This window comes from Narcine bancroftii, chromosome 3, assembly GCF_036971445.1.
Source record: "Narcine bancroftii isolate sNarBan1 chromosome 3, sNarBan1.hap1, whole genome shotgun sequence".
NCBI lineage: Eukaryota > Metazoa > Chordata > Chondrichthyes > Torpediniformes > Narcinidae > Narcine > Narcine bancroftii.
In genome coordinates this window covers 242,721,267-242,736,481 of record NC_091471.1, presented here as the reverse complement: position 1 = coordinate 242,736,481, position 15,215 = coordinate 242,721,267, and the positions used below count along the sequence as shown (strand labels likewise).

The 15,215-nt window shown below is 47.8% G+C and overlaps 1 protein-coding gene across 2 annotated transcripts in view; it reads right to left on the bottom strand.

Annotated features, from left to right (window-relative positions):
- The window catches only part of notch3 (notch receptor 3), a 298,038-nt gene that overhangs the window by 10,109 nt on the left and 272,714 nt on the right, over positions 1-15,215 (bottom strand). For both annotated transcript variants that reach the window (XM_069927329.1, XM_069927328.1), the window contains exons 25-32: positions 13,130-13,638; positions 12,311-12,661; positions 12,048-12,196; positions 9,207-9,423; positions 6,783-6,885; positions 5,770-5,938; positions 2,925-3,229; positions 36-183 (exon numbers count right to left, since the gene is read on the bottom strand). In XM_069927329.1, coding sequence (XP_069783430.1) covers positions 36-183; positions 2,925-3,229; positions 5,770-5,938; positions 6,783-6,885; positions 9,207-9,423; positions 12,048-12,196; positions 12,311-12,661; positions 13,130-13,638 — 1,951 coding nt within the window. The remainder of the gene's footprint in view (positions 1-35; positions 184-2,924; positions 3,230-5,769; positions 5,939-6,782; positions 6,886-9,206; positions 9,424-12,047; positions 12,197-12,310; positions 12,662-13,129; positions 13,639-15,215) is intronic.

Genomic DNA, 15,215 nt, shown 5'->3' with positions numbered 1-15,215 from the left:
GGTTTGAGTCCAGTGTGAAGGATTCTCTTTTTTACCTATCTCATCAACGGCGTTGACATCAGCATGGCACGCTATTAATTCCTCCACCATCCCTTCCACAGCGAGTCGGGCAGCGAGAATGAGGGCAGTGGAACCATCTACCATCCGCGCGTCAAGGTCTGTAGCTCGGTTTCTTATCAGGATCTGGCAGAGGGAGGACCAAACAAGTTTAACTTTCTACCGTGGCTAATATTAATAACTAAACAACGGTGATAATTGCAACAAGATTGGGTACAATGGTTATAATGTTGGACCAGTAACCAGCTCTCTGGACCAGTGATCTCGACGAAAAGAGTTCAAATCCCATCATGGCCACTGGAAATTTTAAAATGAAGTAATTAAACAAATATGGAATTGAAGAGAGACTAGCCTAAACAAGCGCAGCCCAAGTGTGGCGGTGAACACAATGCTGTTACAGCGCCAGCGACCTGGGTTCAAATCTGGCGTGGTCTGTAAGGAGTTTGTATGTTCTTCCCGGGTTTCCTCCGGGTGCTCTGGTTTCCGCCCACCCTTCAAAACATACCGGGGGCTTGTGGGGGTCAATTGGGTGTAACTGGGCAGGACGGGCTTGTGGGCTGTGCTGTATGTCTATTAAATTTAAATTTATCTAACTTTATATCCGAGGCTGGTTGCATTGTGGGGAAGAATCAGACCTTCCCTTTCTGTAAAGAGGAGGTGGATCTAGAGAGGATGTTCAGAGAACTGTATCCTTTCATAAAGTGGTCTCATAGAAAAATCCATCACAATGACATTGCCAGGCCTTGGGGTTGAGCTCTAGGGAGAGGTGAAGCTGGCTGGGGCTTTATTCCTTACAGCACAGGTGGATGAGGGGTGATTCATGGAGATACACAAAATCAATGGATTAAACAGGAACCTCAATGGCAGGTTTTTAAAAACATAGGGTGTGCCGGAGAACTTAGTTAAGATATGCGCTATTGCAACATGTAAGAAATAATTGGATGAATTAGCTTGGAAAAAAAACAATTGACTAATAACCCACAAAACTCACATTCAATTGACTGGATGCGCCCCACAAAATGATATGAGCCCAAAGGACCCAAAAACCCAGCCACATGTCCTCCTTTCTCTCTCACTTGCAAAACCCCCTCCCTCTCCAGCAATCAATAGGAACCAGTCTTCTGCTCCCATCTGTTGTAGTTAGGTAGACAAGAACCCAGGAGTGACCTTTGAGTGAGCACTGTGCAGAAAGTTCAGAAGTCTTGTAAAAATGTTCAACACAGATGACCTGTCTCTAGTCCATTCATTTCATGACATCATTTCAATTAGCACCTACTTGTGAAATGTGCATAGCTTTCTCCATAGTTTGTAAAGTCACTAAATATGAATTCTTCAGTATTTCAAATAGATCTGTTTTAAAGTGTGTGTATGTATGTAACCTTCTCTAATTTTACCAATTTATCTCCAAAATACATCAACAAATATTACATCACAATGGATAGGATGGGTTTGGAGCAGCCATTCTCAACCTAGGCCCCTCTCCGTGCCCCCCAGGACTGCTCAATCCCTGTGAAGAAGTCAAGTTTTGGTTTCTTCTGTAATTCTCTCCTACTGACTATATATATATATATATATATATATATATAAAAGAAAATTATGCAACACAAGATGAAAAGAAAACAAGGCTTTTACTTAAATGTGTTGTGGCCCCCGGTAGGGGTGGCTGTACGGCTCTGTTGAGAATGGCTGGTTTAGAGGGATATGGGGACCAAACACAGGCAGGTGGCACTGGTGTGGATGGGGCAATTTGGACGGCATGGGCAGTAAGGCAGATTCGGGCCTCAATGACTAGAACATTATTTACTGTCTGTCCCTGATTTACTGCAAGTTGGTTTGTGATTCTGAACCACAATCAGACAGGCGAAGATTCTGTAGGGAGGGAGCTTTGGAGTTGAGCTCGAGACAGTGAAGGATCAGTGGTGAATTTCCAAATCAGGGTGGCGTCCAGGTTAGAGAGGTGTTCCCCTGTGTCTGCCTGCCCTCGTCCTTCGAACAGGCCAAGCTGGTGGATTGGGAGGCACTTTCTCAATGAGAGTTAATTGAGGAGATCGGAACTGTGGAGAAAAAGTTTATCCTCAGAGAATAAACGATTTATCCACTGAGGTTAGGTGAGGCAAGAACGAGGATTAAGAGTGAAAGGTGAGAGGTTGGGGAATTTCTTCACACACAGAGTGGTGTGAGCATGGAGCGAGTTGCCAGCTGGAGTGATTTGATTTTTTAAGACAGGCACATGGATAGGAGGGGTATGGAGGGCTATGGTCCGGGTGCAAGTAAATGGGACTAGGCAGAATAGTTTAGCATGAGTTAGAAGGGCTGAAGGTCAGTTTCTGTGCAGTAGTGTTCTACGGTTCTCAGATCAGTAAGTTAAACATGCGATAAAATCCCACGATTATGGGTTCCATGCCCAGGATGGTTTAAGTTGCGGGCTGCTGGCAAATGCAGTTGAGGGATTCACATGGGGGCAGCGGACTGCCGGACACTGGCTTGAGACTGGCTGAAAGGTTACCAAGTATCGGAACTGGGAGCGAGAGGGTGCGGAGGCGCTGTTGGAGGTTTGGATCTGGAGCTCGGACTGCTGATGCTCTGGGGGGCTGCAGGAGCACTGGAGACGAATCCACAGACTCTCAGAGACTCTGAGGGGAACTCTCTTTTGCTTCTCTTTCTTTGACTGTAAGAGGCACTTCAGGCAATTTCTGCTAATGGTGAATATATATGCCTTACTGCAAACAAAAACAAATTTCGTGTAATATTGCACTGTCTCTATTACATGACAATAAATTGAACCTTGTTAACACAATGCCAATCTTCTTTGTCCAAAACTGAAAAGATGGCACAGTAGGACCCGGCTTGGCATCTTTCCGCGTTACCTGAAAGACGCCTTGAGCGTCCGCAGCGACGGCAGCGTGGAGGGGTGTGCGCCCAGTGTTGTCCTGGGCGTTGGCATCAGCCCCGGCATCCAGCAGCCGCTTGGCGGCATCGGCCCGGGCGTAACGGGCGGCCAGGTGCAGAGCCGTCTCGCCCGTCCGGTCTGTCTGGGCACACAGGTTGGCCCCCTGGTAGATGAGGTCGGAGATGATGTTGGCGGACGAGTCCTCTTGGTCCTCCTCCTCAGCCACACCCGTGTCCAGACCCCCGCCGCAGTACGAAGCCAGCATCAGCGGAGTGAAGCCATCTACAAGCAGAGACACACAGAGATTCAAAATTATTGTCAGAGTACCTGCACAACATCACATACAACCCTGAGATTCTTCTTATTGCGGGCAAGACAGAATTACCAGCTCTCAGCAACTGTAAACTGTACTCAAGGAGAATGGGGTGGCACAATGCTGTTACAGCGCCAGCAATCGGGACCAGGGTTTGTATGGTAAGGAGTTTGTGCGTTCTCCCTGTGTCTGCGTGGGTTTCCTCCGTGGGCTCCGGTTTCCACCCACCCTCCAAAATATGTACTGGGTTGTAGGTCAAATGGGCAGCATGGGCTTATGGGTCCAAAGGCCGTGCTGTGTGTCTAATTTTTTAAACCACTTTTAAAAATTATTTTTTCTGCATTGTACATTGTGTATCCTTTTGTATTCATATCTTTTCATGAGTTCAGTTTTTTGCTCCACTGATAAATAGAAATTCTGCCTGGTAAAAGAATTTCAGGGATGTATAGTACATAGAATACTATAGTACAGTACAGGCTCTTCAACCCTCGATGTTGTGCCAACCTACATATTCCAACCAAACAAATGCCAAACCCTTCCTACCCTTTAACCCTATATTTTTCTTTCATCCATGTGCCTGTCTAAGAGTCTCTTCAACGGCCTGATTGTTCCAGCCTCCACCACCATCTGTTTTTACAAGAGAGGATAGAAATAACCTCCCAAGGATGTTGGGAAACATAGAGACTAATGCAAGGGAGGAACTGAAAGAAATCAGTATCTCTAAGGACATGGTCTTGGGGAAATTGATGGGATTGAAGGCAGATAAATCCCAAGGGCCTGATAATCTACATCCTAGGGTACTTAAGGAAGTGGCCATTCAGAGAGCAGATGCTTTAAGAATTATTTTCCAGAACTCGATAGACTCAGGATCAGTACCCATGGATTGGAGGGTAGCTAATGTTACCCCACTATTTAAAAAGGGGGGTAGAGAAAAAGCGGGGAATTATAGGCCGGTGAGCCTTACATCAGTAGTGGGCAAAATGATGGAATCCATTATTAAGGATGTAATAGCGGAGCATATGACTAGCAGAGAAGGGATCGGACGGAGTCAACATGGATTTACAAAAGGTAAATCATGCTTGACAAATCTATTGGAATTCTTTGAGATGGTGACAGGTAAAATAGATGGGGGAGAGCCAGTGGATGTGGTGTACCTGGACTTCTAAAAGGCCTTCGATAAGGTCCCGCATAAACGACTGGCTTCCAAAATCAAGGCTCATGGGATTGGGGGCAAAGTATTGATGTGGATTGAGAACTGGCTAGCAGGTAGAAGACAGAGTTGGGATAAATGGCTCGTTTTCTGAGTGGCAGGCGGTGACCAGCGGGGTACCACAGGGATCTGTACTGGGACCCCAGCTGTTCACAATTTACATTAATGATCTGGATGAGGGGATTGGATGTAATATCTCCAAATTTGCAGATGACACTAAGCTAGGAGGGGTTGTGTGCACGGAAGAGGGGGTCAAGAAGCTCCAGTATGATTTGGATAAATTGAGGGACTGGGCAGATACATGGCAAATGCACTACAATGTGGATAAATGTGAGGTTATCCACTTTGGTAATACAAACCGGAGGGCAGATTACTATTTGAATGGCAATAGATTAAGAGATGGGGAAGTGCAGAGAGACCTAGGGGTACTTGTACACCAGTCTCTGAAGGCGAGCATGCAGGTACAGCAGGCGGTTAAAAAGACAAATGGTATGTTGGCCTTCATATCAAGAGGGTTTGAGTATAGGAACAAGGATACCTTACTGCAGCTGTACAGGGGCTTGGTGAGACCACACCTGGAGCATTGTGTGCAGTTTTGGTCACCTTATCTAAGGAAGGATGTTCTTGCAATGGAGGGAGTGCAGAGGCGATTCACCAGGCTGATACCTGGAATGGCAGGAATGACTTATGAGGAAAGATTGCACAAATTAGGATTGTACTCGCTGTAGTTTAGAAGATTGAGAGGGGATCTCATAGAGACATATAAAATTCTGGCAGGACTGGACAGAATGGATGCAGATGGGATGTTTCCAAGGATGGGAAAATCCAGAACCTGGGACCATGGTTTGAGGATAATAGGCAAACCATTTAGGACCGAGATGAGGAGGAATTTCTTGACCCAGAGGGTGGTGAATCTGTGGAATTCATTGCCTCAGAGCGCAGTAGAGGCAGGTTCATTAAATATATTTAAGAGGGAATTAGATCTATTTCTTCAGTATAAGGGTATTAAAGGTTATGGAGAGAAGGCGGGGATGGGTTACTGAACTTTAAGATCAGCCATGATCTCGTTGAATGGCAGAGCAGGCTCAAAGGGTCGAATGACCTACTCCTGCTCCTATCTTCTATGTTTCTATCCCTTCAATTCTCTGTGTAAAAAACGTACCCCTGACGTCTCCCCTGAATTTTCCTCCCTTCCCTTTGTACGGATTTCTGTGATATCAGGTAATCTGACCATAAATCTGAACTTTGAACAGAATAAGCATTCAATTGGCTCCAGACCTCCTGGGAACATACAAGTACCTGGGCCTCGGACATTAACATCCATGCAGTCCGAATCAAACTCTCCCTGAGGTGGGGTCAGGGCCATCGAGGGAGGCATTCGGATATCGGCAGCAGCAAGGTGATGTTGCGTCCATTGGCGGCAATCAACTGCATCTTCATTATCTGAGAGGGTGGTTGGCTCCTCCACCTAGAGGAACAGAAGGAGGATTCAGAGGACAAGTATTGCAGGACAATGAGGCACTGGGGGGGCTTGAGCTGACGGTGGCACCACTGCCCACTAGTAATCTACAGGGTTACTCCCAAGCACCACCCATCAAGAAAGAAAAGCCTCCTTGGGCACTTTACAGAGGAGATTCACCAGGATGATGCCTGGGAAGAGTGTGTCAGTTACAAAAGACCAGACACTTCCCATGGGCAGTGAGAATGCTGAACGACCAAAGGAACAGCTCACACCGACCCTCTGAGACTCACATATTTACGAAACAATATTTGTTTACTGATTTGTATACGGGAATACTTGTCCTGCATATGCATTGTTTATCTGTATGTGTGTCATGTCTGTGCGTTTTGCACCAAGGACTGGAGAACGCTGTTTCGTTGGGGTGTGCTTGTGCAATCGGATGACAATAAACTTGACTTGAGATAGATTGGATTTGTTTATCTCGGAGCAGAAGGAGCTGAGGGGAGACCAGACTGATGATGATAGGCCAATAGAGAAACACTTTTCCCCTCCATAAAATGGACCTCTTAAATCCAGAAAGCATGTTTGAAGAATAAGACGCTTCAAGGGTTCCTGAGGGACAGTGGAATCTGGAATGCTTAAGGCAACATTATACTGAGACAAACACTTCATTTGAGAAGGCAGAGGAGGTTATGGGCCCAAGTGCTGGTAAACAGAATTAGTCAGGTTGAGTACTTGCTGGACGAGACCTCTTTCTGTGATCTGTGAGTCTTTGATCTAATGTGAAAATCCACAGGGACAAAGTTGCAATGAACACGTCATGGAGTGAAAGGAAATGCAGAGACGTCACCTTGAGTCGCTTTGCCTCAGGACAATCGGTGTCCAACCACTGCTCAGCCTTTAGGTCCCGCTCGCTGATCAGATCTTCCTCCACCATGGATTTGGAGATGTGCCTGGTGAGAAATGTCAGGGCAATAAGTGCCGAAGACGGTGGACCTTGTCGAGGTTGAGTTACAGGCTACGCGGTGCGACAAGTCTAGTGTAGATGTGTCCAAGCAATGCTGACGATTTGGATTAAATCAACTCAGAGCAGTCCCCTTCTCTGCCACCCTCCTTGCCTCCCTCTCAGGTTTTTAAGTAAATAATTCCGCTCAGCCTAAATGCTCCCAAGACTTCCTGGCTGGACAAGTGGAAAACATGTGGAAAGTTTGGACATTTCAGATTTTCATCTGCCCTGGTTAAAACAAAGCGTGAGCAAGATGGATGGGGCAGGAAGAGGAAAATCTCAGCTGTTGTTGTTTTCCTTGGAGAAGAAGTGATTGAAGGGAGACTTAACTTAGGTTTATAACATTTATGAAGGAGAATGAACAGAAAGAGCCTGTTTCCCCTTGATGAGGATGAGAACCTAGGGGACACAGATTTGAAGAAACCCCCATTATCCAGAATTCAAGCAACCAGCAAAAAAATTGTGGAAAATAAATAGGAAGTTTAAAATTGGTGTGTCTTGCCATGAGTTTGCAAATCATACAACATGCAATCTTTAGCAACCGGAAAATTTGCTTATCCGGCATCTACCAATCACCATAGGTGCTGGTTGCCAAGGGTCTTACTGTAGTTTGTAATGGAACAGGGGTATTCTCTTCACCTGGAGTTCAGACCCCCCTGCCTTAAAGGATGGAGATGAAGTCGGAAACCCTGTTCAGAATTAAAAGGTGCAGGAAGAGTCCTGACCTGCAGGACTAGAGACCAGGTGGTGCACTGGTGCTGACGGGTAGGATAGACACGGGCTGATTTCTCTGAAGAACTTAGTGGGGTCGAGCAGCATCTATGGTGGCATAGAGCTCGGTAACAGGCCATTTCGGTCCACGAGTCTGTGGTGGCAAATTAACCTACACCTCTTGATACATTTTGAACCGTGGGAGAAAACTGGAGCCCTTGGGGAAAACCCTGCAGACACACGGAGTACGCAGAAATTCCTTACAGACAGCACGGGATTCGAACCCCAGTCCAGCCCTGATCACTAGTGTTATAAAGGTGTTGCCCTAACCGCTACGCCAACCAATGCTTTGGATTAAGGCCCACTATCTGGAGAGGGTAGCCAGAATGTGGAAATGAGTGGGAGAGGTTGGAAGGTGATCAATGGAGCCAGGAGAAGGGGAGGGGGGGTAATGTAAGGTGATGGACAAATGGAAGCAGGTAATAGGTGGAACCAGGGGAAAGAGGGAATGATGGACCCCAGGTGGAGGAGGAGGTGTGAAGGCAGAGGTTGGGAGGTGATAGGTTGAACCAAGGTAAAGGGCACGATGATCCGATGGAACCAGTTGGTGGAGGAGCGAGTGTTGACACAGAGTGGATAGTGACAGGTGAAACCAGGGGAAGGGGGAATGATGGACGGACAGAGGAGGCAGAGTGTTGACTCAGATCACTCCCATTCTCCCTCCCTTCCCCATCCCTCATCCCTCCTGCACTCCACAACTTTCTCTCTCCATTCACAGAGCCATTTCCTCACCCCCAACCCCCACTTGCTGTTGTGCCCTCCCTCCCTTATCCACCTATTACCTCTTTCCCCCTACTATTTTGTTTGGACTCCTGCCTACATTTTCCATACCTTGATGAAGGGCTCAAGCCTGAAACGATGGTTATGTATCTTTGTTTTTGCTATATAAAGTATGCTGTTCGATCTGCTGAGTTTCTCCAGCGTTGTGTTCTTACTTCAACCACCGTGCCTGAAGGCTTTCATAAGTGTTGACACAGAAGATGGAAGGTGATAGGTGGAACCAGGAGAAGGGAGAATGATGGAGGAGGCGGAGTGTTGACAGAGAGGGTGGAAGGTGAGAGGTCAAAGCAGGTGAAGGGAGATGATGACAGAGATTGGCAGGCCATAGGTGGAACCAGATGAAAGGGGATGATGGACAGATGGAGGAGGCGGAGTGTTGACACGGAGGGTGGAAGTTGATAGGTGGAACAAGATAAAAGGGGATGAATGACAGATGGGGCCAGATGAAGAAGGGAGTGTTAAGACAGAAGGTGGCAGGTTGAAGCAGACAGATAAAAATACAAATCAGCCAAATGGAGCTGGGATGGGAGGGGAGGTGGGTAAGGATGGAGAAGGAGTTGGTAGGTGATGGATGGGCCTAAATAAAAGAGGGGTGACAGGCAGGTGGGGAAGGGGTGAACCAAAGAAGAAGAAACCCAGATAGATTGGCATGTGCCTCCAACTCAGCCGCACGTTCGATGATCGGGATTGAACACAGACGCGGCTGCGAGTCCTTACTTCATTCCCAGGGCATCCTGTCCCACAGGGTCACGCCGGTTCTTGTTACTGTTGTCCTTCTTCAGGGTGAAGCCATCGGGGAACCAGAGCAGGCTCTGCTCCCTCTTGCGTCTCGCAACCAGCACGCCAAGGATGAGGATGACCGTGAGAATCACCGCGGCAACGATCATCAGCGGCAGGAGGTTCATGGGGGCCAGCGGCGGTGACAGCCGCTCACCTGAAGGAGGTGGAAAGGGCACACGGGAAAGGCATGAGGATACACGGAATGCTCATCATGAGCAGAATGGCAAATGTTCTGAGCAACATTTCTGAGCCTGGCTCACCCCTCGACTCAAATGTCTGTTCTCACTGGGATTCACCACGTGAAATCAACATGACTTTTAAAACCAGCGCAGAAATGACCAGATAGAAGCTTCAGCAAGACAGGGTAGAAGCAGAAACATTTTTGACAATTAAAATGTCCATGATGTACCATGAACAACAAGGCCCTGGACCAAATGCTGAAGGTTCTGGTCAAGTACAGTAAAACAACTGGTATCCGGCACCTATGGGGATTGGCAGATGCCGGATGTGGATTTTCCAGTTTCTCGAGATTGCGTGATTGGCAAACTAAGTGCGAGGCGAGCCAATTTTAAACTCTGTATTTTTTAATCTATTTATTTTCCGCAATTTTTTTTGCTGGTTGCTTGAGGCTGTTGTAATTCTCGATAACAGGGGGTTTGCTGTACTCGAGGCTTTCCATTATTGCATCCGCATCAGTTACCTATTCCAGATATAATCCCATCCCCCATCTGTAATTTTTGCATTGAATATGAAGGAATGGATTTGTTTCTGCAGTGAAACTCAACCAATCCGGTTCACTCAGTGATCTGGAATGTGAGAGGAGTGGAGATGGGTTCCAAAGTGCAAGAGGGGTGAGCGGGGTGATGCAGGGTTTCAGATTGCAGGCCAAGTGTGTGGTTGGGGTCCCATCCCAGACACCAGGGGACAGGAAGGTGGCTATAGAAGAGCAGACAGAGCTACGGTTAAATGTCATGTTTAGTGCCACGTGCTTTTAGAGTGCCAATGACCCGGGTTTGAATCTGGCACTGTCTGTAAGGAGTTTGTACATTCTTCCTGTATCTGAGTGGGCTTCCTACGACTGCTCTGGTTTCCTCCCACCCTCCAAAACGTCATAGGTGAATTTGGGTGAAATCACCTTGTACCATGCTGTAAAAATATATTTTTCATTTATAAACTTACTGATACACTGGGGAATTTATCACCCACCTGTGTAACATGTGCAAACTGTGTAGAGAATTGTTTACAGTTCTGGCACTCTAACCTTCATCGGGTGAGGAATCGAGTACAGACATTGGAACATCATGATCGGACTACACTTGGGAGTATTGTGTGCAGATCTGGTCGCTCACAGGATAGGATACAGAAGAGATTCACCAGGATATAGCTTTGACTGGAGGAGTTGAGTTATAAGAGAGGGGGGAGAGTTTGCATCTTTATTCTTTTTTTTTTAATTTCAAATTTTAATTACATTTTAAATTTAGACGTACAGCACAGTAAAAGGGCCCATGAGCCCACGCCGGCTAAATAGACCAATTAACCTACAACCCCATACATTTTTGAAGGGTGGGAGGAAACCTGAGCTCTCGGAGGAAATCCATGCAGACATGGGGAGAACGTGAAAACTCCCCACAGACAGCGCTAGATTTGAACCCTGGTCAATGGCGCTGTAACAGTGTTGCACTAACTGCGCCTCCCCTTCTACAAAATTCCCTAGAGGATAGGAAGCTGACGAGTGACTCCATGGAAGTTTATGTTCACGAGGGTCATGGACAAAGAGAATGCTTGCAGTCTTTTTCCCAGGGTAGGTAACTGAAGGTCGAGAGGCCAAAGGTTTAAGATGATTGGGAAACCATTTCTGGAACAAAGCTGTCGAATTGGTTCCATTGTGATGTTGAAAGGACCATTTGGACAGACCTTATGGTTAAGAAAAAGATTCAGCAAGGATACAGACCAAATGTAGGCAAATGGGTCTTGCTCAGAACACCAACTTAGTCAGCACAGGGCGAGTTGGAGCGTAGGGCCTGTCCCCACTGATTTTCTAAACTAATGTCCAGTAGCCCAGAAAATCTGCTGGCCCAGCACCACGGGCACCAGATTATCGGAGTTTAACTAACAAAACACCAAAATCCTGGAGGAACTCAACCTATCTTGCAGAAGGTAAAGAGATGGAAGTCTCCTCGGAGAGACTGGGCGCATACTGAGAGATCGCTTTGTTGAGTACCTTGGCTCTGCCCGCCACAAAAGAGTGGATATCCCAGTACCCACCCATTTCAAGTCCCCAACCCATCTCCTAGCTGACATGTCAGATTGAGACCACCTGGAAATTAGAGGAAGAACAGTTCACCTTCCTTTTGGGACGGCATGAACATCGACTTCTCTGGTTTCTGTTAAATGACTCCCCTTCCCCCCCAACTTCTTCATCCCCGTCTCCTTTCCCCCCCAGCTCTCTCTTTCTTCCCTTTTCCCTCTGTCTCCTTTCACAGAGCCAAAATCAAATCTCACCTTTTCTCTCATCATACCCAATTAACACCTTTTGTTGGTCTGAACTCCTCCCCCAGCCAGTCTTCACTTTTTATTCTGACTCCTTCCTGTTCTTTGATCATACTTTGAAGAAGGGTTCAGGCCCGAAACGCCGGTAATATTTCTTCACCTCCTATGGATGCTGCGAGACTGGTGGAGATCCTCCAGCATTTCTGTGTGTTTTTACAATCACAGTGTCTGCAGACTTTTTGTTTCAATCCTATCGTGTAGCTTCCCCGACCAGCGAGAGACACTTACTGTCAACGTCTTTGATGGGATAGGGGAAGTGTAGGTCGCCAACTGCAGACAAAGCCCCGATGTAGGCAGCTGCAGTCTCAGCTGTGGGGAAGCATTCACCTGTCCCCTGCAGGCACAGACGGTTATCGATTTCCAGGTTCACCTTTGACCTGCAGAGACAGAGCACTTGGTCAGACTTCATGGGACAACGTGAAAGGTGATGGGAGATCTGGAGAGCAGGTTCGTTGGCCAACTCCTGCTCCCATTTCTGGTGAACCCCTTACCCGATGATTTCCTGCCCGAGCTCCCGTGGTAGCCAGCGCAGGGAGGCCGAGCGCTTCTGGAGCCTGGAGCTTGTGCCGTAATAAGGGTAGATCATGTACTGACCGCTGCTGTCCCTCTTGAAGCGTAGGGTGGCACGCAGGATGGAGCCCAACTTCTGCAGGAAGTTGGCACTGCTCCTCAGTAGCTCGTCTGGGGGTAGCAGCACGATGATGATGAGGGTGCCCTCCGCCAGGTGCTCTGGCACGTCCGCTGCACAGTCCAGACCGTCCCAGCCACACTCCTCGTTGTTGCAGCCTTGGTCACAGCGCTGGTCGGCGTAGTGGTCAGCGCAATACTTCTCGTATAACGGGCTGGGGACAGACACAGAAACACATCACTGGGCACTGCTGAAGGCCTGTTCATGGAGGGAACATCACATGTACTGGGGGGTGTGTGTGTGCACAGTGTGTGTGCAGTGTGTGTGCGCAGTGTGTGTGTGTGTGTGTGTGTGTGTGTGTGTGAGAGTGTGTGTGTGTGTGTGTGTGAGTGTGTGTGTGAGTGTGTGTGTGTGTGTGAGTGTGTGTGTGTGAGTGTGTGTGTGTGTGTTACTGCTGCCTGTGCCACTGTGTGTTATTGTCTGTACTGGTTCTGAGGGTGTGTTACTGCTGGGGCTCTAGAATCTAGACAGTGACCAGGCCTTCAGGCTGGGGCACTTGAGACCTGGCCCAAGGACTGAGGCCCAGGACACCAAGATGGCTGACTGGGGCACTGGAGACCAGACTGGGCCACTGTCTGAAACCCTCTCCCATGTGATTGTCTGGTTGTCAGCCTGGACTTACTTGCAGGCCCTCTCTTGGTTCTGGCAGTCAAAGTTGTCATAGAGGCACTCATGGGTGTTGCAGAACTCGTCACAGACGTTGTTGTTGAAGTAGCGCCAGCACTGCTGGAAGCTGCATGCCTTCCAGGGGTTGTCCACGGAGAGCGAGCAGTCACCCCCGTCCCACTGGCAGGGGTGGGTGTTGCACTCCCGGTCGCAGTAGCCGTCTCCTGCCTTGCGTTGGCATTCCTGGACGGAGCACCCAGGCTCCTTAGTTGGAGGGGTGTAGACCTCGCAGTGCTTCCCACCAAACTCTTTGGGGCACAGGCAGCGGTAGAAGGGAGGCTGACGGCCTGGCCTGCAGACACCGCCGTTGCGGCAGGGGCGGCTGGAGCAGGTGCTGTTGGTGCCAACGCGGCGCTGAGGTCGGCAGTGGGCACCCAGCACCGTATCGATGCACAGCTCACCGTTCTGGCAGGCCATTTCCCGGCAGGTCAACACACTCCGCTCACAGTTGGGCCCAGTGTAACTCTGCAAGAGAAGAGTTACAGGGTAAGGTTGAACAGGTTAGCTCTTTGATCCCTGGTGCAGTGGCATCACTAGGGTTGGTGTCACCCCCCTTCCCCCCACCAGGACCTCCTCCTGTACCAGACGTCAGGTACCATTCGATGTGGGCAATCATGTCTCTCCATCCATCATGATCTCTGACCCTCGGAATTGTAGCCTCTGTTCTCCCTCGATGAAGGCTCTGTCTTTGAGCTGAGACTGTAGTTGATGTTGAGTTCATGAGATTACAAGGGAAAAATACTGAAGTGGTTTCCCGTTGCCTTTTTCAGTTGGAGTGTCCATAGTGGACGGGTAACCATGGCCCTTGATCAGCAGATTCATCTGCCCAGAGTTTTTAGTTTTACAACCGCAAATGCCAATTTATAGTATTTGCCTGTAAAAACCACCCATTCATTCACGTGACCCTGATTGGGAGGCTAAACAGGTATAACACCTTGTCCAAGGGTGAACTGTAGGCTATCGGATGGAAGGAGTGCCTGCGCTGCCCTGGCACTGACACCAGACCATACAGAATCCTGTGTACTAATTTTTGGTTCTAATGCTACTTGTAAATCATAATTCCCATATATGCCATAAACTGTTATATGGTTAACGGCAAGAGATAAACAACTAGCAAAATTAAAATACAATAAAAAATAATTACTATCAGACACTTGCACTATTACTCACTTCGAGACTCATTTAAGGATTCGTATGATCATTATTTATTTGCTAGTTCCAGTAAAGCCCTTGGTATCCAGCACCTATAGAAATTGCTAGATGCCGGATAGTGAATTTTCCAGTTGCTTGAGATTGTGCGGTGCCTGATTGCCGGTTGCTTGAGTTCTGGATAAAAGGGGTTTTACTGTATTTGCACAATTGACCTGCAGTTGACAGTTCACAATGTTTATGGTTACTGGTCAAGAGATTTGCTAAGACCATCCCAAAGAAAAAGAATCTCAGGGCTGTATGTGATGTCATAAATGTATGCTGATAATAAATTTAACTTTGAACTTTTTGAGTAGAAAATATCAATCACACTTCCCTTTGAGTGGAAACCCCAGTTTCAATGGGGTAAATGCCACTGAAATATCACTTTACTTTTTGCATTATCTGTAATATTTATTTATGGATACTTCTATTTTTTATTAACAATTTTTTTATTAACAGTAATTTAAGTTATACTATTGAAAGGTTGATGTATCTTACATTCCTGAGTGGCTACAACAATTAAGAATTTTGGAGTATCTGTACATTATGTATGGCCACGAATCTCTTGGGGTCTGGGCAGGGGTTGCAAACTCTGGGGAAGTGAAGGACTGGTGCTGGGTGACCAACCTCCCTCATGCCCTCCCCGTTTGAGAAGCAGAAGACCCACGGGACGGGACCACAGCGGCGGACCAGTGAGGGGCTCTGAGGCTGAAGAACGCACATGAGGCGGGCTGTTGGGTGACTCGAGGTGAAGTCTCCACGTAGGATGCTGGCAGCTGTGGTCAAAGGGCTTGCACCAGGCTGCGGATTGCTGGAGACTGGCTCGAAACTGACTGGAGGTGTATTGGAAC